Consider the following 14,604-nt stretch of genomic DNA (forward strand, 5'->3'; position numbering starts at 1 on the left):
GGTCTGGATTAATGTTTCTTCTTTAACTCCTTGGTTATCGGACTTCCATACAGTTCAATTTTCTGTCAGTACTGGTTGTTTCTTTGTTTCTAAATTTTTGTTGTTCTTACTTTGGTTGTGCCAGGAGGCACAGTGTGTCTACCTACGCCTCCATCTTGGCTGGAAGTCTCCAATTTTTAATTTCTTGTTCCTTCTCTTCTCCTTCTAGCACCCCTATGATGTGAATGTTGGAACCCTTGTAGTGGTCTCAGAGGCTGCTTATACTACTCTTGTTTTTTTGGATTCTTTCTTCTTCTTGTTCTTATTGGTTGTTTTTTGCTTTTTCATGTTCCAAATCACTTATTTAATTCTCAGTTTCATCCACTCTGCTGTTGTTTCCTTGTAAATTGTTCTTTATTTTCATTAGTGTATTCTTCATTTCTGACTGGATCTTTTTTTATACTGTTAAGGTTCCTTAAGTTCCTTGAGCATCTTTATAGCCAATGTTTGGAATTCCACATCTGAGAGATTGCTTATCTCCCTTTTGTTTAATTATTTTTCTGAAGTTTTGGTTTGTTCTTTCATTTGGGCCATGTTTCTTTGTCTTCTTGTTTTGGCAGCCTCCCTGTGTTTGCTTCTGTGTATTAAGATGGAGCTGCTAAAACTCCATCTTGGTATCACGGCCTAATGATGTAGGTATCCTATAGGGTCCAGTGGCACAGCCTCCTCTATCAGCCTAGCTAGGTACTCAGCCTGCACCCTTCATGTGGACTGAGTACTCCCTCCTCTTGTACTTAATCCTTGATTGTTGTTGGCAGGTCAATGGAAGGGATTTGAGAAATCAAATACACAGGCCAATCAGCTACAAGGACTGGCTGTGGCCACTGACCACCCTCTGTGGAGGATCAGCTATGCAGGGGCAGTTTGGAAGTGCTCCAAAGTGGTCAACAGCTGTCCACTGGGTGCTGTAGGTTCTGTGGTTTCCTGGGTGTTGCATGACAATGTCAGCCCCCACCTGTGTTTTGCCCAGGACCACCCTGTCTGAGCTATAAAGCAATCTGAGATGGCTGCTACTTGTGCTACCAGGCAATGCCAAACTGTGCATCTAGGCTGGTTGCTGCTAGTGCAGGCCTGGGGCTACTTGGCAAGAGGTATGGGGACTGGGGAGTCACTGGGGCCAGCTGTTGCTTGTTTGAGAAGATTTAGGAAGTTGTGATACAGGAGACAAGGGAACGCAGCTTGGGTGGGCTAAGTTGGGTAGGAAAGAGTCTCAGAGTCTTCAGGGCAGGGCAAACAGTCTTATCCAGGTTGGTGGAGTCACAGATATGGCACCAGCCTGCCAGCTCTGTGGCTCTGTGGGGGCAAGGGTTAAAAAAAAGGACAATGGCCTATGCCCACCTTTCTGTCTGGGAGAAAGCTGTCCTCCAGTTCTCACCTTGATGCTAGATACTTCAGTTTCTCACTGAATGCCACTGGTGCCTTTCAAACTACTATGCTAGTGCTGGATCTCAGGGGGAGGGAGTCGGAGTAAGTCTGTGTGTGAGTTCTTTAAGAGGAACTGCTGGGACTCCAGAAATTCCTTTTACCAACTCAAACCCCACTGGTTTTTGCAGCCAGACAGTGTAGGTATTTATCTTCTCAGCACTGGAACTCTGTGCTGGAGGTCCTGGTGTGGGGCTGGGACTTCTCACTCCCAAGGTATCCCTCCCAATTTTTTACGTATCACATGTGGATGTGAGGTCAGTCTGTTCTGTGTCTCCACCCCTCCTACCAGTCTGAATGCACTTGGTTTCTTTAATTCCATAATTGTCAGGCTTTCATTCAACTTGATTTCTGATGGTTCTGAGGGGTAGCTGTTTTTATAATTTAGTTGTAATTTTGATGTGGTTAAGTGAGAAGGTGAGCTGTGTTTACCTATGCCTGGTAGTGCCCTCTCATTGTTTTTTAAACTACCAAGACCACTGGCATTTAAGTTTGTAACATCTGGTCCTCATCTTATAAAGATCACAAATCTCTACTTTATATACCAACACATAGTTATTGAGTATTCACTGCATCCCAAATACTATGCATGCAAATATAAATAATGCATTATTCCTGCCCTTGAGGAACTCACAGGCTAGAGGCAGAAACCAATATGTTAAATGGTCAGAGGCAGAATGAGATGGTGCCAAAGAATGGTCCACTCTGTGTAGGCAGGTCAGGAAGCATGGTGCTAAGGAGAGGCCTGAACCAGATCTGGAAGGATAAGTACAACTTTGTTAGGGGTGCCAGGCAGAGGAAACAATGCACAGAGGGTTAGGGAGTGAAACTCTTATGGCAAAGAAACTCTTATGGAACAAATTATGTGTAGTTCAGAATAGATGAAACAGGGAAGCAGAACATGGTTCAAATCCAGTGGCCCAGGTCACTTATAGTAAAAAATTTAGAGATGATTATGATTATTTCTGGGCCATTCTACAGCGTGATGAAAGAAGTGATCATGCTTTTAAACTAACCAGAGATGCTATTGAGTTAAATGCAGCCAATTATACAGTATGGCATTTCTGCTGAGTTCTCTTAAAGTCACTTCAAAAGGATCTATGTGAGGGAATGCACTACATCAGTACAATAATTGAAGAGCAGCCCTCAAACTATGAAGTTTGGCATCACAGGTATTAGTGGAATGGCTAAAAGATCCATTTCAGGAGCCTGAGGTTATAATTAGGATGCAAAGAATTATCATGCCTGGAAACATCGACAGTGGGTTATTCAGGACTTTAAACTTTGGAATAATGAGCGACACAGTATGTAGACCAACTTCTTAAACAGGACTAAACAGGACGTGAAGAATACTTTCTGTCTGGAACCAAAGATAGTTTGTAATTTCTAACACCACTGGCTACAATGATTCGAGAAGTCTGGTATGGTCTGGAAATGATCAAACTAGTATCATAATGACAGAGCCTGGAGCTATTTGAAAGCCATATTGCAGGATTGTAGTCTTTCCAAATACATATTCCAATTTATTAAATCAATTACATGATTTGCAACCAAGTCTCAGCTTCCCCTACTAATTGCCTTTCTTGTTGATATTTATGAAGATATGCTAGAAAACCAATGTGACAACAAGGAGAACATTCTTAATAGATCATTAGAGTTATGTGAAATCCTATCTAAGCAAAAGGACACATTAAGGAAGGAATATTGGAAATATATTGGAAGATCCCTTTGAAGCAACACAGCACAGAAAGTGTCCCACAGACAAATGTGCAGCAATAACACCATCTAGAAGAACTTAATGTAATGCTTTTATTTCTTTAAGAGACTCTAATGCAGGAGTTTAACACTAGGGCAATCATTCCCTTTGCCTGTGGTGTAAAACATGGATTGCACAGGTATTGCTTTTTAACAAGAACTAAGTGTGATGTTCTTTGGTGCTGCTGCTATTCAGACTAGCTCTGTAATTTGAGTTTTTTAAAGCAAAGTAATTCGGGGGAGAGAGAAGAAACAAAGTCCCATAAAGAAACTTTTGCAGTCTTACCAACATTTACTCTAATCCCTTGGCATCAACTCCTTCCTAAGTGGTGTATGCATCAGGATTTGCAGCATTAATGATTGCACATAACTTGTACACAATGGATCTGAGGTAACTTAAACTTCGGTTAAGGAAGCAAGGAATACAATTGTTACATTTGAGCTGCTATGCCACACTCACGGTATCTTACTATTACTGTAACCAACTAATGCCAAAAGAATGGTTTTGTAATCAAATTATAGATGTATCCTAAAACAAAAGACAAACACAAACAAAAAGAATGGCTTTGGTCTACACTAAAAAGTGTGACTTTTATTCCATCTGAAAAGGGACTGAAGCACAACCAGTCTATATTTTATTTATACATATATATTCATTACATTAAATTTTTTATCTATTTAATATGTATAGAGAGAGAAGTGGGGGAGAGTAAGGGAGGGAGGGAGATGGAAAGAGAAAAGTCAATTTGTTTCACTTATTTATGCATTCACTAGCTGATTCTTGTATGTGCCCTGACATCATGATGATCAAACCCACAACCTTGGGGTTCAGTGTGGACACACTAACCAACTGAGCCACCCAGCCAGGCGTACCAGGTCTATATTTTAGAAATATAATTTTGGTAGCAGCATGGACAATAGTTTAGAAGAAAAACGGCTAGAGACAGATAGACCGAGTTAGGAAGAAAATAACTGACATAATCCAAGCTGACTTGAGGCCTAAAGCTAAAGGCAAGAATCAGTGGTAATGGAGAAGAGAAACTAACTAGAAATAGTGGCTGACTGAATGTGGAGAGTGAAAGAAAGAGAGAAGTCAAAGAAGAGTCCCAGATTTGTAGCTTCAATGGATAAGGTAGATAAGCAATGAGTGATGCATGGGAGGAAATGGGTGCTACAAGTCTGAGGTGTCTATAGCTATACTTTGGGATGAGCTGCAGTATGTAGACCAACTTCTTAAAGAGGATGTGAAAAATAATTCTGTCTGGTGGTGACATCCACCTGGCATTTGGACAAGAGTCAGGACAGAAAGACTTGGGAATTGTCAGCATTTATATCAGAAGATACTGTGATGCCTAATATCACAAAGAAGTATGCAGAGTGAGATAAAGTGCAACGACATATCTCTAAGAATCCCCAACAGTTAAATGGAAGAGATGCTCATCCGTCTAAATGCAGAAGAGCAGGTAGAAGGTAATGACCTGATGTCAGGGGGTTAGTGGCTCAGAGATGAAGAGATTAGAGTGCGAAGAACTGAGGTGCTGACAAATGTTTTGTACAAATCATGTACCAAAAGTTCCATGTTGGACAGGGAAAAAAATAGCATAATTAATGTAGGGTTGCCAGATTTATCAGGAAAAAAAGGGACATCAGTTAATTCGAACTTCAGATAAAGAAAGAATAACTTTTTTTTAAAGTATAAGTATGTTCCAAATATTGTATGGGGCATACTCATACTAAAATTTTTTTCACTGTTAATCTGAAATTCAAATTTAACTGAGTATCCTGTATCTTATCTGGCAACCAAAATTAAATGGAAAATAAAGACCTAGAGTATGGGAGCTATCCTGAGGTCAAAGGGCAGCGGCATGGTGTCATGGGGTCAGAAAGCTGAATATTCAAACACTGTCATTTAGGACTTCAGAGATAGAAGAGTGATGAAAAAGATTAAGAAGGATTCATTGGAGTATGTGGATGAAACAGAATAGAAAGGAGGTCAAGAAGAAATACTGAGTCAAAAATATTGGATGGACCACTAGCATGGACACTGGGATTTAGTTAAAATGATAGTTACAAGTCCCGGATTAGTGTGGCTCAGTGGGCCGGACATGGCAAAGGTCATATGTTCGATTCTGGTCAGGGCACATGCTTGGGTTGCAGGCTAGGTCCCTGTTTGGGGGTGGGTGAGAGCAACTGATTGATGTTTCTCTACCTTTTTTTCTCCCTCCCTTCCCCTCTCATAACATTTTTAAAAAGATTTTATTTATTTATCTTTAGAGGGGAAGGGAAGGAGAGAGGGAGAGAAATATCAATGTATGGTTGCCTTTCATGCATCTCCCGCTGGGAACTGGCCTGCAACCCAGGCATGTGCCCCGACTGGGTATCGAACCATGATCCTATGGTTCACAGGCCCGTGTTCATTCCACTGAGCTACACCAGCCAGGGCAACTTTTTTTTTTTTTAAAGAATTACCCAAGGACTTCAACTTCAGGGGTGGGGAGGAAATTGTCCAAGTGTAGGTACTTGTGACTGATCTAGGCTTGAAAATTAAAAAGTTTACATAAAATGTTAAAAATAGATAGCTCAATATGACCTGTCTGGTTTTGAAAAGAATGTTCTGGGTAGAATGAAAAACAGACTTGAGAAAACTAGAATATAATGAGACAAGAAATAAGGACAGTGTAATCTTTCAGGTGAGAGAGGGTGGTACTTGGAATAGGGCAGCAACAGTGGACATGGAGAAGTAGATGGTTTTAGTGCTGGTAGGGATGAAGCCAATAGGAATCGGTAACAGTGGTGAGAATTCTCTCCCAGTTCAATGTTGTTAGGAATGATCTAGTTGAAAGGGAATGGCTGAATACATGGGAAACAGGTAACAGTATGTTTTACAGTAATAGTACTCCTCTTAGACCTGGGTAAGGACCCAGGTCCTTAGACCTCCTTCTGCTGCAGATGATAAGGTGCCTATGAGATCAAGGGGCCATGCCTACCTGGAGCCTGCACTCCTCTTTTAGACTGGCTAGATCTAAGGGCAGACTTAGTTGCTGATTACATAATCACTATTTGCAGGGGGTGAGAGGTGTGGACATAAGCTTGGACATGTCGATTGCATGCACGCATGGTCTCTTTTTGTAGGTGAAGAAGCTAGGAATGGGAAGAGAGTGGAGTCAGTGTGACATCTCTAAAAGTCTGAGAATTTGAAATTTAAACCTGGTGTTCCGGCTTATTATTTAAGTAGATTTGTACAGGTAGTAAAATAGATGTTTTTTAAAAAGCTTATCATCTTGATTTATAACTTACATATTTGGACACATGATATGTGACCCTCCATTGCTATTCTTGCCCAGGCTTTGCAAATTTAAAACAGTATAGTGCAAGGAGTAAAAAATTCACAAAGATGAAGTTCACTTTAGTTGGGCCCTTATGTAGTCAGATTTTCTAGGCTTCTGTGTAGGAGATGAGGAAATTAGTGCAAGTTTCCAGGCACTACATTAATGTACATAAGAGACAGTTTTCTCTACCTGGAGGGTCAACAATTAAAAAGCTATTTTGATTGTAATGGTTTCAGTGTAATTTTGAAAAGCTTCTTGAATATGGCAGGCAGGAGTTTAAAGTTTAAGCATGGCAAAGGACCTTACTGTTCATGCAATCAAATTCACTCAACAAATAAAACATGGGTTCTGATTGATGAAGCACCCTGAGTAAGGTCACAAAGTTAGTAGCAGATGATTTCCAGCTCTATCCTCTCTGCCTACTCTTCCTCAAATGCTACTTTTCATGAAGACATCTGCTGCCAGTCAATTCCAGCTACAAAGTTTTCACTTGCTTTCACTGCTATGTATTAAAGTAAGTGAATAGTTCCACCCTAAAACCAAGAAAAAAAAAACAACCAAAAACCCTACAACAACAAAAACAAGCCTATAAACCAATATTAAATTTTGACTACAAATAGTCTTAAAAAAGAAAAAACAAAAAAGGAGGGGGGACAAAAATCCAACCTCCTAAAGACACAAGTATTGGCAATCCTGGATAGTTACTTTTAACTATTTTTCCGGACAGTTTACAGGCACTTTAGGTCCCCTATTAGGACTCAAAATACCCTTCGAATGGTCATCTCCTGATTTGACTATTTTTATTTTTACCATCCATTCCTTTGACTTTCGATGTCATGCGAGACCTTACTCTCGTTTGAAACGTACTCTCGTTTTGGTTGCAACCGTAGTACTGTAACCTATCTCCCCAAATTCCTTATTTTCTAAATTAGAAATCAAAGTACAGGCTTACAAAATACTGAATAGTCAAGATGATAACTAAACGCTAAAACACACTTTACTTTTCAAACATCTATAAATACCGCTAACGGATTTTTTCTTAGCGAGTCTGAGTTATAATAAAATTAAAATCTTTAAGGGTCCCACGAAAAAAGTTAAAACAAATCTCTACAGAGACTCTTACCTTCAAGCTCAGAAGTAATCCCAAAGTTTAGGTTTGCAAGTAGTTATCTCCCTCAAAATTTAGGAATTGACGTTTTTGGCAACAGGAACAAATCTCGTCAAAACACCAAGTGACTTTAAACCCCTCCCATCAACGGACCGCTGCCAACTGGAAGGAACAACTTAACTGCTGGAAATTTTTTTCCCCCTCGATCTGAGCATCTGCGAAATGCAGCTTCCTGGGCTCGAAGAGGCAGGGAGGGACCAAAAGGACCCATGGGGGGAAAAAAAGAGGAAATGATACGACAAAGTCATTGAAGCAGAAATGAGTGCGACCTGGGCCCCGGGGAAATTTTGGGGTCCGCGGTGGTGGTTCTTCCCAGACACTCACGGCCCTCCGGAGTTCACGCTGGCAATAATTGCGAGGCCATCCCCTCGCAGCTCTCTCGGGCCACTAATCACACACCGTGGAGCCGTGACCTCCTAAGCGGGTCCACTCCGGGATACCACCCCTACGGCTCCAGATTCGCGCCTTTGACTGGTTTCTACGGAGATCCCTCAGGATGGCTCGTCCAATGAAAGGCCCGGCCGGTGGCCCAGACGCTCCGCCCCCCCCACTTTGGATCCGCCCCTGCCCTGCTCCCGAGAGCAGAGGAGAGTAAATACAACAGGAGCGCAAAATGGCGGAGCCGCTGAGCCCAACGCACAGCGCTGCAGCCGCTGCAGCCGCAGCCACCGTCCCAGAGAAAGAACCATTTGGCAAGCTGCAGACCGCCTCCCGGGACCCACCGGGACCTCTGTCCGCCAAGAAAGTCCGGACTGAGGATAAGAAAGCGCCGCGGAGACTGAACGGAGAAGGGAGCAGCGGCGGGAACAGCAGACAGCTGCAGCCTCAGGCTGCACCTTCGCCTCAAAGCTATGGCAGCCCCACGACTTGGAGCTTCACCACTCTGTCTCCTGCCCCCTCCCCGTCCTCTGCTCGGAGCAGTTTCTCTTTCTCTGCTGGCACGACTGTCCCGTCCTCAGCCTCTGCTTCCTCGTCTCAGCCGGTGCCGCGCAAACTGCTGGTCCCTCCTACGCTGTTGCACGCTCAGCCTCACCCTCTCCTGCCGGCCGCCGCCTCCTCTGCCAACGCCAAGGCTCGCAGACCCAAGGAGAAGCGAGAGAAGGAAAGGAGGAGGCACGGCCTCGGCGGGGCAGGCGAAGCCACCCGGGAGGAGAACGGGGAGGTGAAGCTGCCGCGAGGTGGGTCCCAGTGCCGGGAGGGGTGAGGAGAGGGCACCCCCGTCCCCGCCAGCCACCCTGTCGTACCCACGGGGTTGGAGCTAGGGGAGCGAGGGGGCCTCGTGCGCCTGCCTGGAGGGGGCGGGAGGCGTCCGGTTTTCTGCAGGCAGTCTTGCAGTCCTCGTGGGGACAGGAAATGGAGCTCGTAATTTCGGTCGCAGTCGAGGGGAATGGCCGAAACTCTCATTTTCTATATCGTTTCTGCTTCTCACTTAATACGAGGCAAGATTTGTAGAATTCGGTGAAGAAGACCGGTCTAGGAGTGTTTGAAGACAGAGGGAGAAGGGAGGGAATGGGATTGTGGAGGGTTTTGTCTTGTAAAAAAGACAGTCGATTGATTATTGGACCGTTTAGTCTTGATCATGGAATTCATATTTTTGATAAGGCTCTAACGCCAGAAGATTCTGTTGAAAAAAGGGGGTGTGGAGAGTATTGGCGTCAGCTGGAAGCTACCGGAGGCCTGAGCTTTTCAACCCTATTAGGGAAATGAGGTAGCGTGTAGGGCCCGGAGTGTGCTGTTTTATAAGGTACCCTCCTTCCACTCTCCTTTCCGCTCCGTAGGCTTTAGTGTTTTGAGTGGTCTTGTTTGAAACACCATCCTTCAGAAATAATTTTCAGCCATACTCTTTTTTTCTTTTTTCCTGCAGCAAATGATAAAATCAGGAGCGTTAACGTTTTAGGGTCAGACCAAGTGGCTGCAAAATATTTTAGCATCAGAAAAAGGCGAATTACTACCTGTCCTTCTCAGACTCGGCTACACAGTTTTAAAATGTAGGCTAGCCATATCATTTTTCAGAAAGCATTTCTTTTAAATAGATGCCCTCCCTGTTTTGCTGTTGATGCACGAAGATCTGACAGGGAGTGGTACAATATAGAGACTGGTTGAAAATTAGATATTTGTATGTCCAGACGTTTAAAAGTGCATAATGATCTTTAATATATATTGATACACAGTATTGCCAAAGTAGTTTTGTGTTGAAAGGAAAAATGAAATGTCAAACAGTTCTAGCGTTGCTGATCGAATGGTACCTTACATCATAAAAAATTATATATTTGAATTCGAATGGCTATTTTCACAATTTTTTAAAATGCTGTAAATGAGTATGGCGCAGCAGTTAGTTATTTCTTGATGTTTTGCCTGTAATAAAGCTTTGACATCTAAGCAGAGCCATTAGGTACTCTGGCACAAGATAAACATCTAAGCTATGGAGAGTATTGCTTCTAGGGAAGTGGTTTTTGTACTACTTTTAGTCTGGTTTTAAGTGGTTAGTATTTTAAAGCTATTTTATCTTAATGGTTACAGTTAAAAGTTGTAAGTGCGTGGAAGCCTTGCGTTACAGTAAGTAAACAATGCATTTGCTTTTCTAAGTTCCTTGAATGAGGAAGTGAATACTGTATAACATTGTCAGTGTACTGGAATGGCTAATAATAAATAAGCATTCTTTAACAATTCTGACTTGAAATATGGAGCACATAAATGGCCCTTAAAGGGAAGTGGCTCTTAAAAGAGAATTTTTCTAGTCTTTTTAATTACATTTAGAATCTTTTTGAACACTCCAGCTTACCTTAATAAGCCTGAATATGAGCAGTGATAGCTTTTCGTTAAGATGTGGGGAAGTCCTGCCCCGCGTGGCTCTGTTGGTTGGGTGTTCTTCTGCAAAGGGGAAAGGTCACTGGTTCTATTCCGGTTAGGGCACATGTCTGGGTTGTGGGTTCAGTGGCATGAGAGGCAATATATAGAGGTTGCTTGCCCTCATTTTCTCCCTCCCTTCTCTCTTTCTCTAAGAATAAGTACATAAAATCTTTTGAAAAAAGCATGTGGGGAAGATGTTTTTCTGTGACCTATTTAGGTTTCTTTAATGACTAGAATATTAACACTTATGAGATTTCTTTTTTTATATATATAAAAAGGCTATTTTTATTTGAGGAAAACAAAAAATTAAAAGGGGGTTGCTTTTCTGTATCTTGATGGTAAATTTAATGTGAAAATATTAATTTAGGAGGTGCCTGTATCCTAAAACTCATATATAACTGAATTAAGGTTCTTTTTTAATCAGTTAAGGAAGATTCATAAGCAACAGTGTCATTAAAATAGCATGATTACATAATGCATTCAATGTAGTTATGATTGCACATATAAAAGTCCTAGTTTGTAATGTAGTTCTTATTTCTCTGGGCTTTTTGTAAAAATCTTAGTGAATGGATAACCAGGTATCTTATTTTGGGTATATATACTTCTTTTTAGTGTTACTCTAAGTTGAATAGTTCATTGGATAGTTCAGTGCACCCCCTCAATTATCCCATAGCTCACTGATTGAACATTTTGAATCAGAACCAGAAGTTAGCTATTAAGACACCTAAGCAAAGGATAAATTCTATCTTCAAAACACAAATAAAAATAAAAAAGGTCTATCCTCTCAACTTCAGTTAAACTTCTTTGTTTATTTGTAGTAGGACTTTTTTTTTTTTTTAGTAAACTACTAAGTGTGTTAAATGAAAATGTATATGAAAGTGCTTGGCAGGGCATTGAGTAAATTTTATTTGAGTCAGAAAAAATGATAATTTGTTTTTGTTAACCTCATAACAAATTAAAAGGTGGGTCAATTTAGATAGAGGAAGGATCAACAGTAGATTCAAAAGTTAGGAGTAATGAACAAGAGAATTATAAAAACATACCAGTCTAGGCCAACTTAGTATGGGTTGATGCCTTGCACACCTAAAGCCTGTCATTGATGCAGCTCTCTGGTGTGATAGCTTGAGTTATCAAGTAAAAGTTATCATAAAAAGATAATGTGCAAAACACTTTAGATTTTTATTTTTATTTATTTATTTTTTAAACAATATTTATTTATCTTTAGAGGGGAAGGGAAGGAAAGAAGGAGAGAAATATCAATGTATGGTTGCCTCTCGGGTGTCCCCTGCTGGGAACTGGTCTGCAACCCAGGCATGTGCCCTGACTGGGATTCAAACTGCGATCATTGGGTTCGTAGGTCCATGCTCAATCCACTGAGGTACACCCAGCCAGGTCAGATTTTTAAAACTAGAAAGTAATCAGGCTTTGGTTCTTACAGAGGTAATTTGCTGAAGAGTTCATAGTTTATTTTCCTGTAAGATGGAATTATTTACTGAATCAGTAGATGTGGCAGTAAAAGTGGAACAGGTACTAAAGGTATCCAACATTTAGAGTTATGTCATAAAAAACAATAGAACAAACACACTATTAGGCAACAAAACACCTTAACTGATTCCAATAACCAATAAAACATATACATGTATTCTATTTTTGTTAGCGTTTGCTTTGCATTTACTTTCTTTATTTTCTTGGAATGACCCTATGAAGTATCCTAAGACAAAACCAGAGCATTTTACAGAATTTTTACTTGAAAGTGTAGTTACGGAATTTAATGAAAATAGAGGCTCTTCTTAGAATTGATGAATTTGAGGTAGAAATGTCAGTGATTTTAAAGGGGTAGATGTTCAAAAGTTTTTCCAACTAGACTTTTTTCCCCATCTTTCTAATATTGTTATTCCATCATTTTAGGTTAAATCTGTATTCATAATTTTCATCATTGTGACCAAATATTTGTCACTACTGGGATAGTTCACAAAGAATTCATTTTCTTCTGTTGTTGTGTTGTTCTTGTGTAACCTTTTGTTTTTCATGCCTCATTTTTTTCATTTGGTTAGTTTTGTCTGGCAAAGCCTTTCTGTACTCTCTAGCAGCTTAAAAAAATGCATCTCAGTACAATTTTCCACATGGTCAGATCTGTCAGATACTATCACTAGTTCCATTCGTTCCTGTAGCCATCCATCCCTTTTGTAGCTGTCTTTTTTCTTCTTGCTTTGGTCTGGATTGTTTCCTTTAGGCCTGCGGCAAAGCTGTCATTTGGGGACTTCCCTTACCTGACATTCTGGGAATTTCTTTAGTTTTAGTTGAATCCTTTTTTTTTCTGGATCCTGTGTCTTTTGATTTATTCCTTTGTTTGTTTTCCTCTACTCTTACTATGAAAGACTAAATGGGAATATGTTTTTGGGATTTTATTTTTACCCTCGCACATGATTGTTTGACTGTGGAGAGATTTCTATATTGGAAATCATATTCCCTCAGAAATTTGGAGGTCTTCCCTTATTGCCTGGCTGGCAATGTTAATGTTCCAAAATTTGATCTTCATATAGTCTTTTGTTTAACTTTCAGGGAGATTTGAAGCCTTTCACTGGGTTTTAACATTTCATGTATCTTAAAAATATGTTTTATGAGCTCTTGTTCATTGTTACTGTGTTATAGCATCTTGTTTCTTTTTCATTTATGATCTCTTCAAGGGTATTAACCATGGTTTCTTTGACATGTTCTTCTGTTTTTGCTTTTTTTTTTGTTCCTTTGACTTCTTTTCTGTTTGTTTTGGTCTCATTGTTGGAGGCTTTCTTCATATCTGTGTGATCCTTAGCAGTTCCTTCATAAACAAGAGAAAGTTTCAAAGGTAGTAGGAAGGTCACTGGGCATGCACGAGCATGGCTTAGTGATTAATGAACTCCGATGTTTTCACCTTTACTTCTTTTCTCTGGTGGTGAATAAATAGAAGATTCTCTGTTTCTTCAGATAAAAGTCCTTCATTTTTCTGTCCCTGTGTAAGTGTAATAGTGAAGAGAGGAGGGGATTGGTAGAGGTTATGAGTTTAAATGGCAGGGTGCTTAGTAGTCCTGGGTAGAGGAAGAAAGCTACAAGTCTCACCATTCAGTTTATAAATTTTCACTTAGTCTCCCTGTTTTTTTTTTTTTAAAGATTTTATTCATTTATCTTTCAGGGGAGGGGAAGGAGAGAGGGAGAGAAATATCAGTGTGTGGTTGCCTCTCGTGTGTCCCCCACTGGGAACTGGCCTGCAACCCAGGCATGTGCCCCTGATACAGGGTGCAGCCAGGGCCCCCCCCCCCCCAAAAAAAAAGATTTGGAATGGTGTCCAGAATTCAAAGTGTATAGGAATAATGGAGAGACATATAAGATGTCCTCACCCCTTCCCCCGCCCCACAGGTGTGAGTTGGGGGGAAGGGACACATGGAGCAGGAACATGCAGGCTGTTCTGTACAGCCACAGCCTTGCAGCTAATCCATGGCATTGTCTTTTAACATATCTATAGCCTTTGGCGGTCACTTGGATATGTTAAATGGCTGTGGCCAGGCTTGGAGCTAGGGGGGATGAAGTCACTTCCCCCAAGATGTAACTGGGGGCAGGTCCCCCAAGTTACAGCGCCTGCGTAGGGGCTTGGAGAAGATTGGCTCTAAGACATGGGATGATTACTGCCCAGACTAACGATGGCAGCCCAGTAAACTTGTATTAATACAGAAATACTGGCAGGTGTAACTGATCTCGGGAGGAGTTGGAAATAGGGGTACAGAGGAAGATGGGTGCGAGGATTTAAAAGCCAGACACAGCAGCCATTGAGAGAGAGAGCCACGCAGTTTCAGCAGAGTAAGGACCCCCTCTTGGTGAGGTGAAAGAGGGAGCCACGTGGTTTTGGCAGGGTGCGGACCCCCTCTTTCCCAGGTGAAAGGGAAAAACCACGCAGCTTTGCCAGAATGGAGCTCTCTGCAGCCAGGTGAAGAAGAAAGCCACATGCTTTTGGTGGAGTGCGGACCCCTGCAGCTTTGGTAGAAGAGGCCCATGTGGCTTTGGGATGCC

General features: G+C 41.4%; 1 protein-coding gene and 1 pseudogene across 1 annotated transcript in view; both read left to right on the forward strand.

Moving 5' to 3' along the window:
* Positions 1-1,068: 1,068 nt before the first annotated feature.
* Positions 1,069-3,240, forward strand: LOC119061614 (protein farnesyltransferase/geranylgeranyltransferase type-1 subunit alpha-like; annotated as a pseudogene).
* A 5,040-nt stretch (positions 3,241-8,280) lies between these two features.
* Positions 8,281-14,604, forward strand: part of RSBN1L (round spermatid basic protein 1 like) — a 76,430-nt gene continuing 70,106 nt past the window's right edge. Inside the window, exon 1 of the mRNA XM_037162214.2 lies at positions 8,281-8,891. Within this exon, the coding sequence (XP_037018109.2) occupies positions 8,327-8,891 (565 nt within the window). The 5' untranslated portion in view covers positions 8,281-8,326. The remainder of the gene's footprint in view (positions 8,892-14,604) is intronic.

This window comes from Artibeus jamaicensis, unplaced genomic scaffold, assembly GCF_021234435.1.
Source record: "Artibeus jamaicensis isolate MK-2021 breed Jamaican fruit bat unplaced genomic scaffold, CSHL_Jam_final contig_518, whole genome shotgun sequence".
Taxonomy (NCBI): Eukaryota; Metazoa; Chordata; class Mammalia; order Chiroptera; family Phyllostomidae; genus Artibeus; species Artibeus jamaicensis.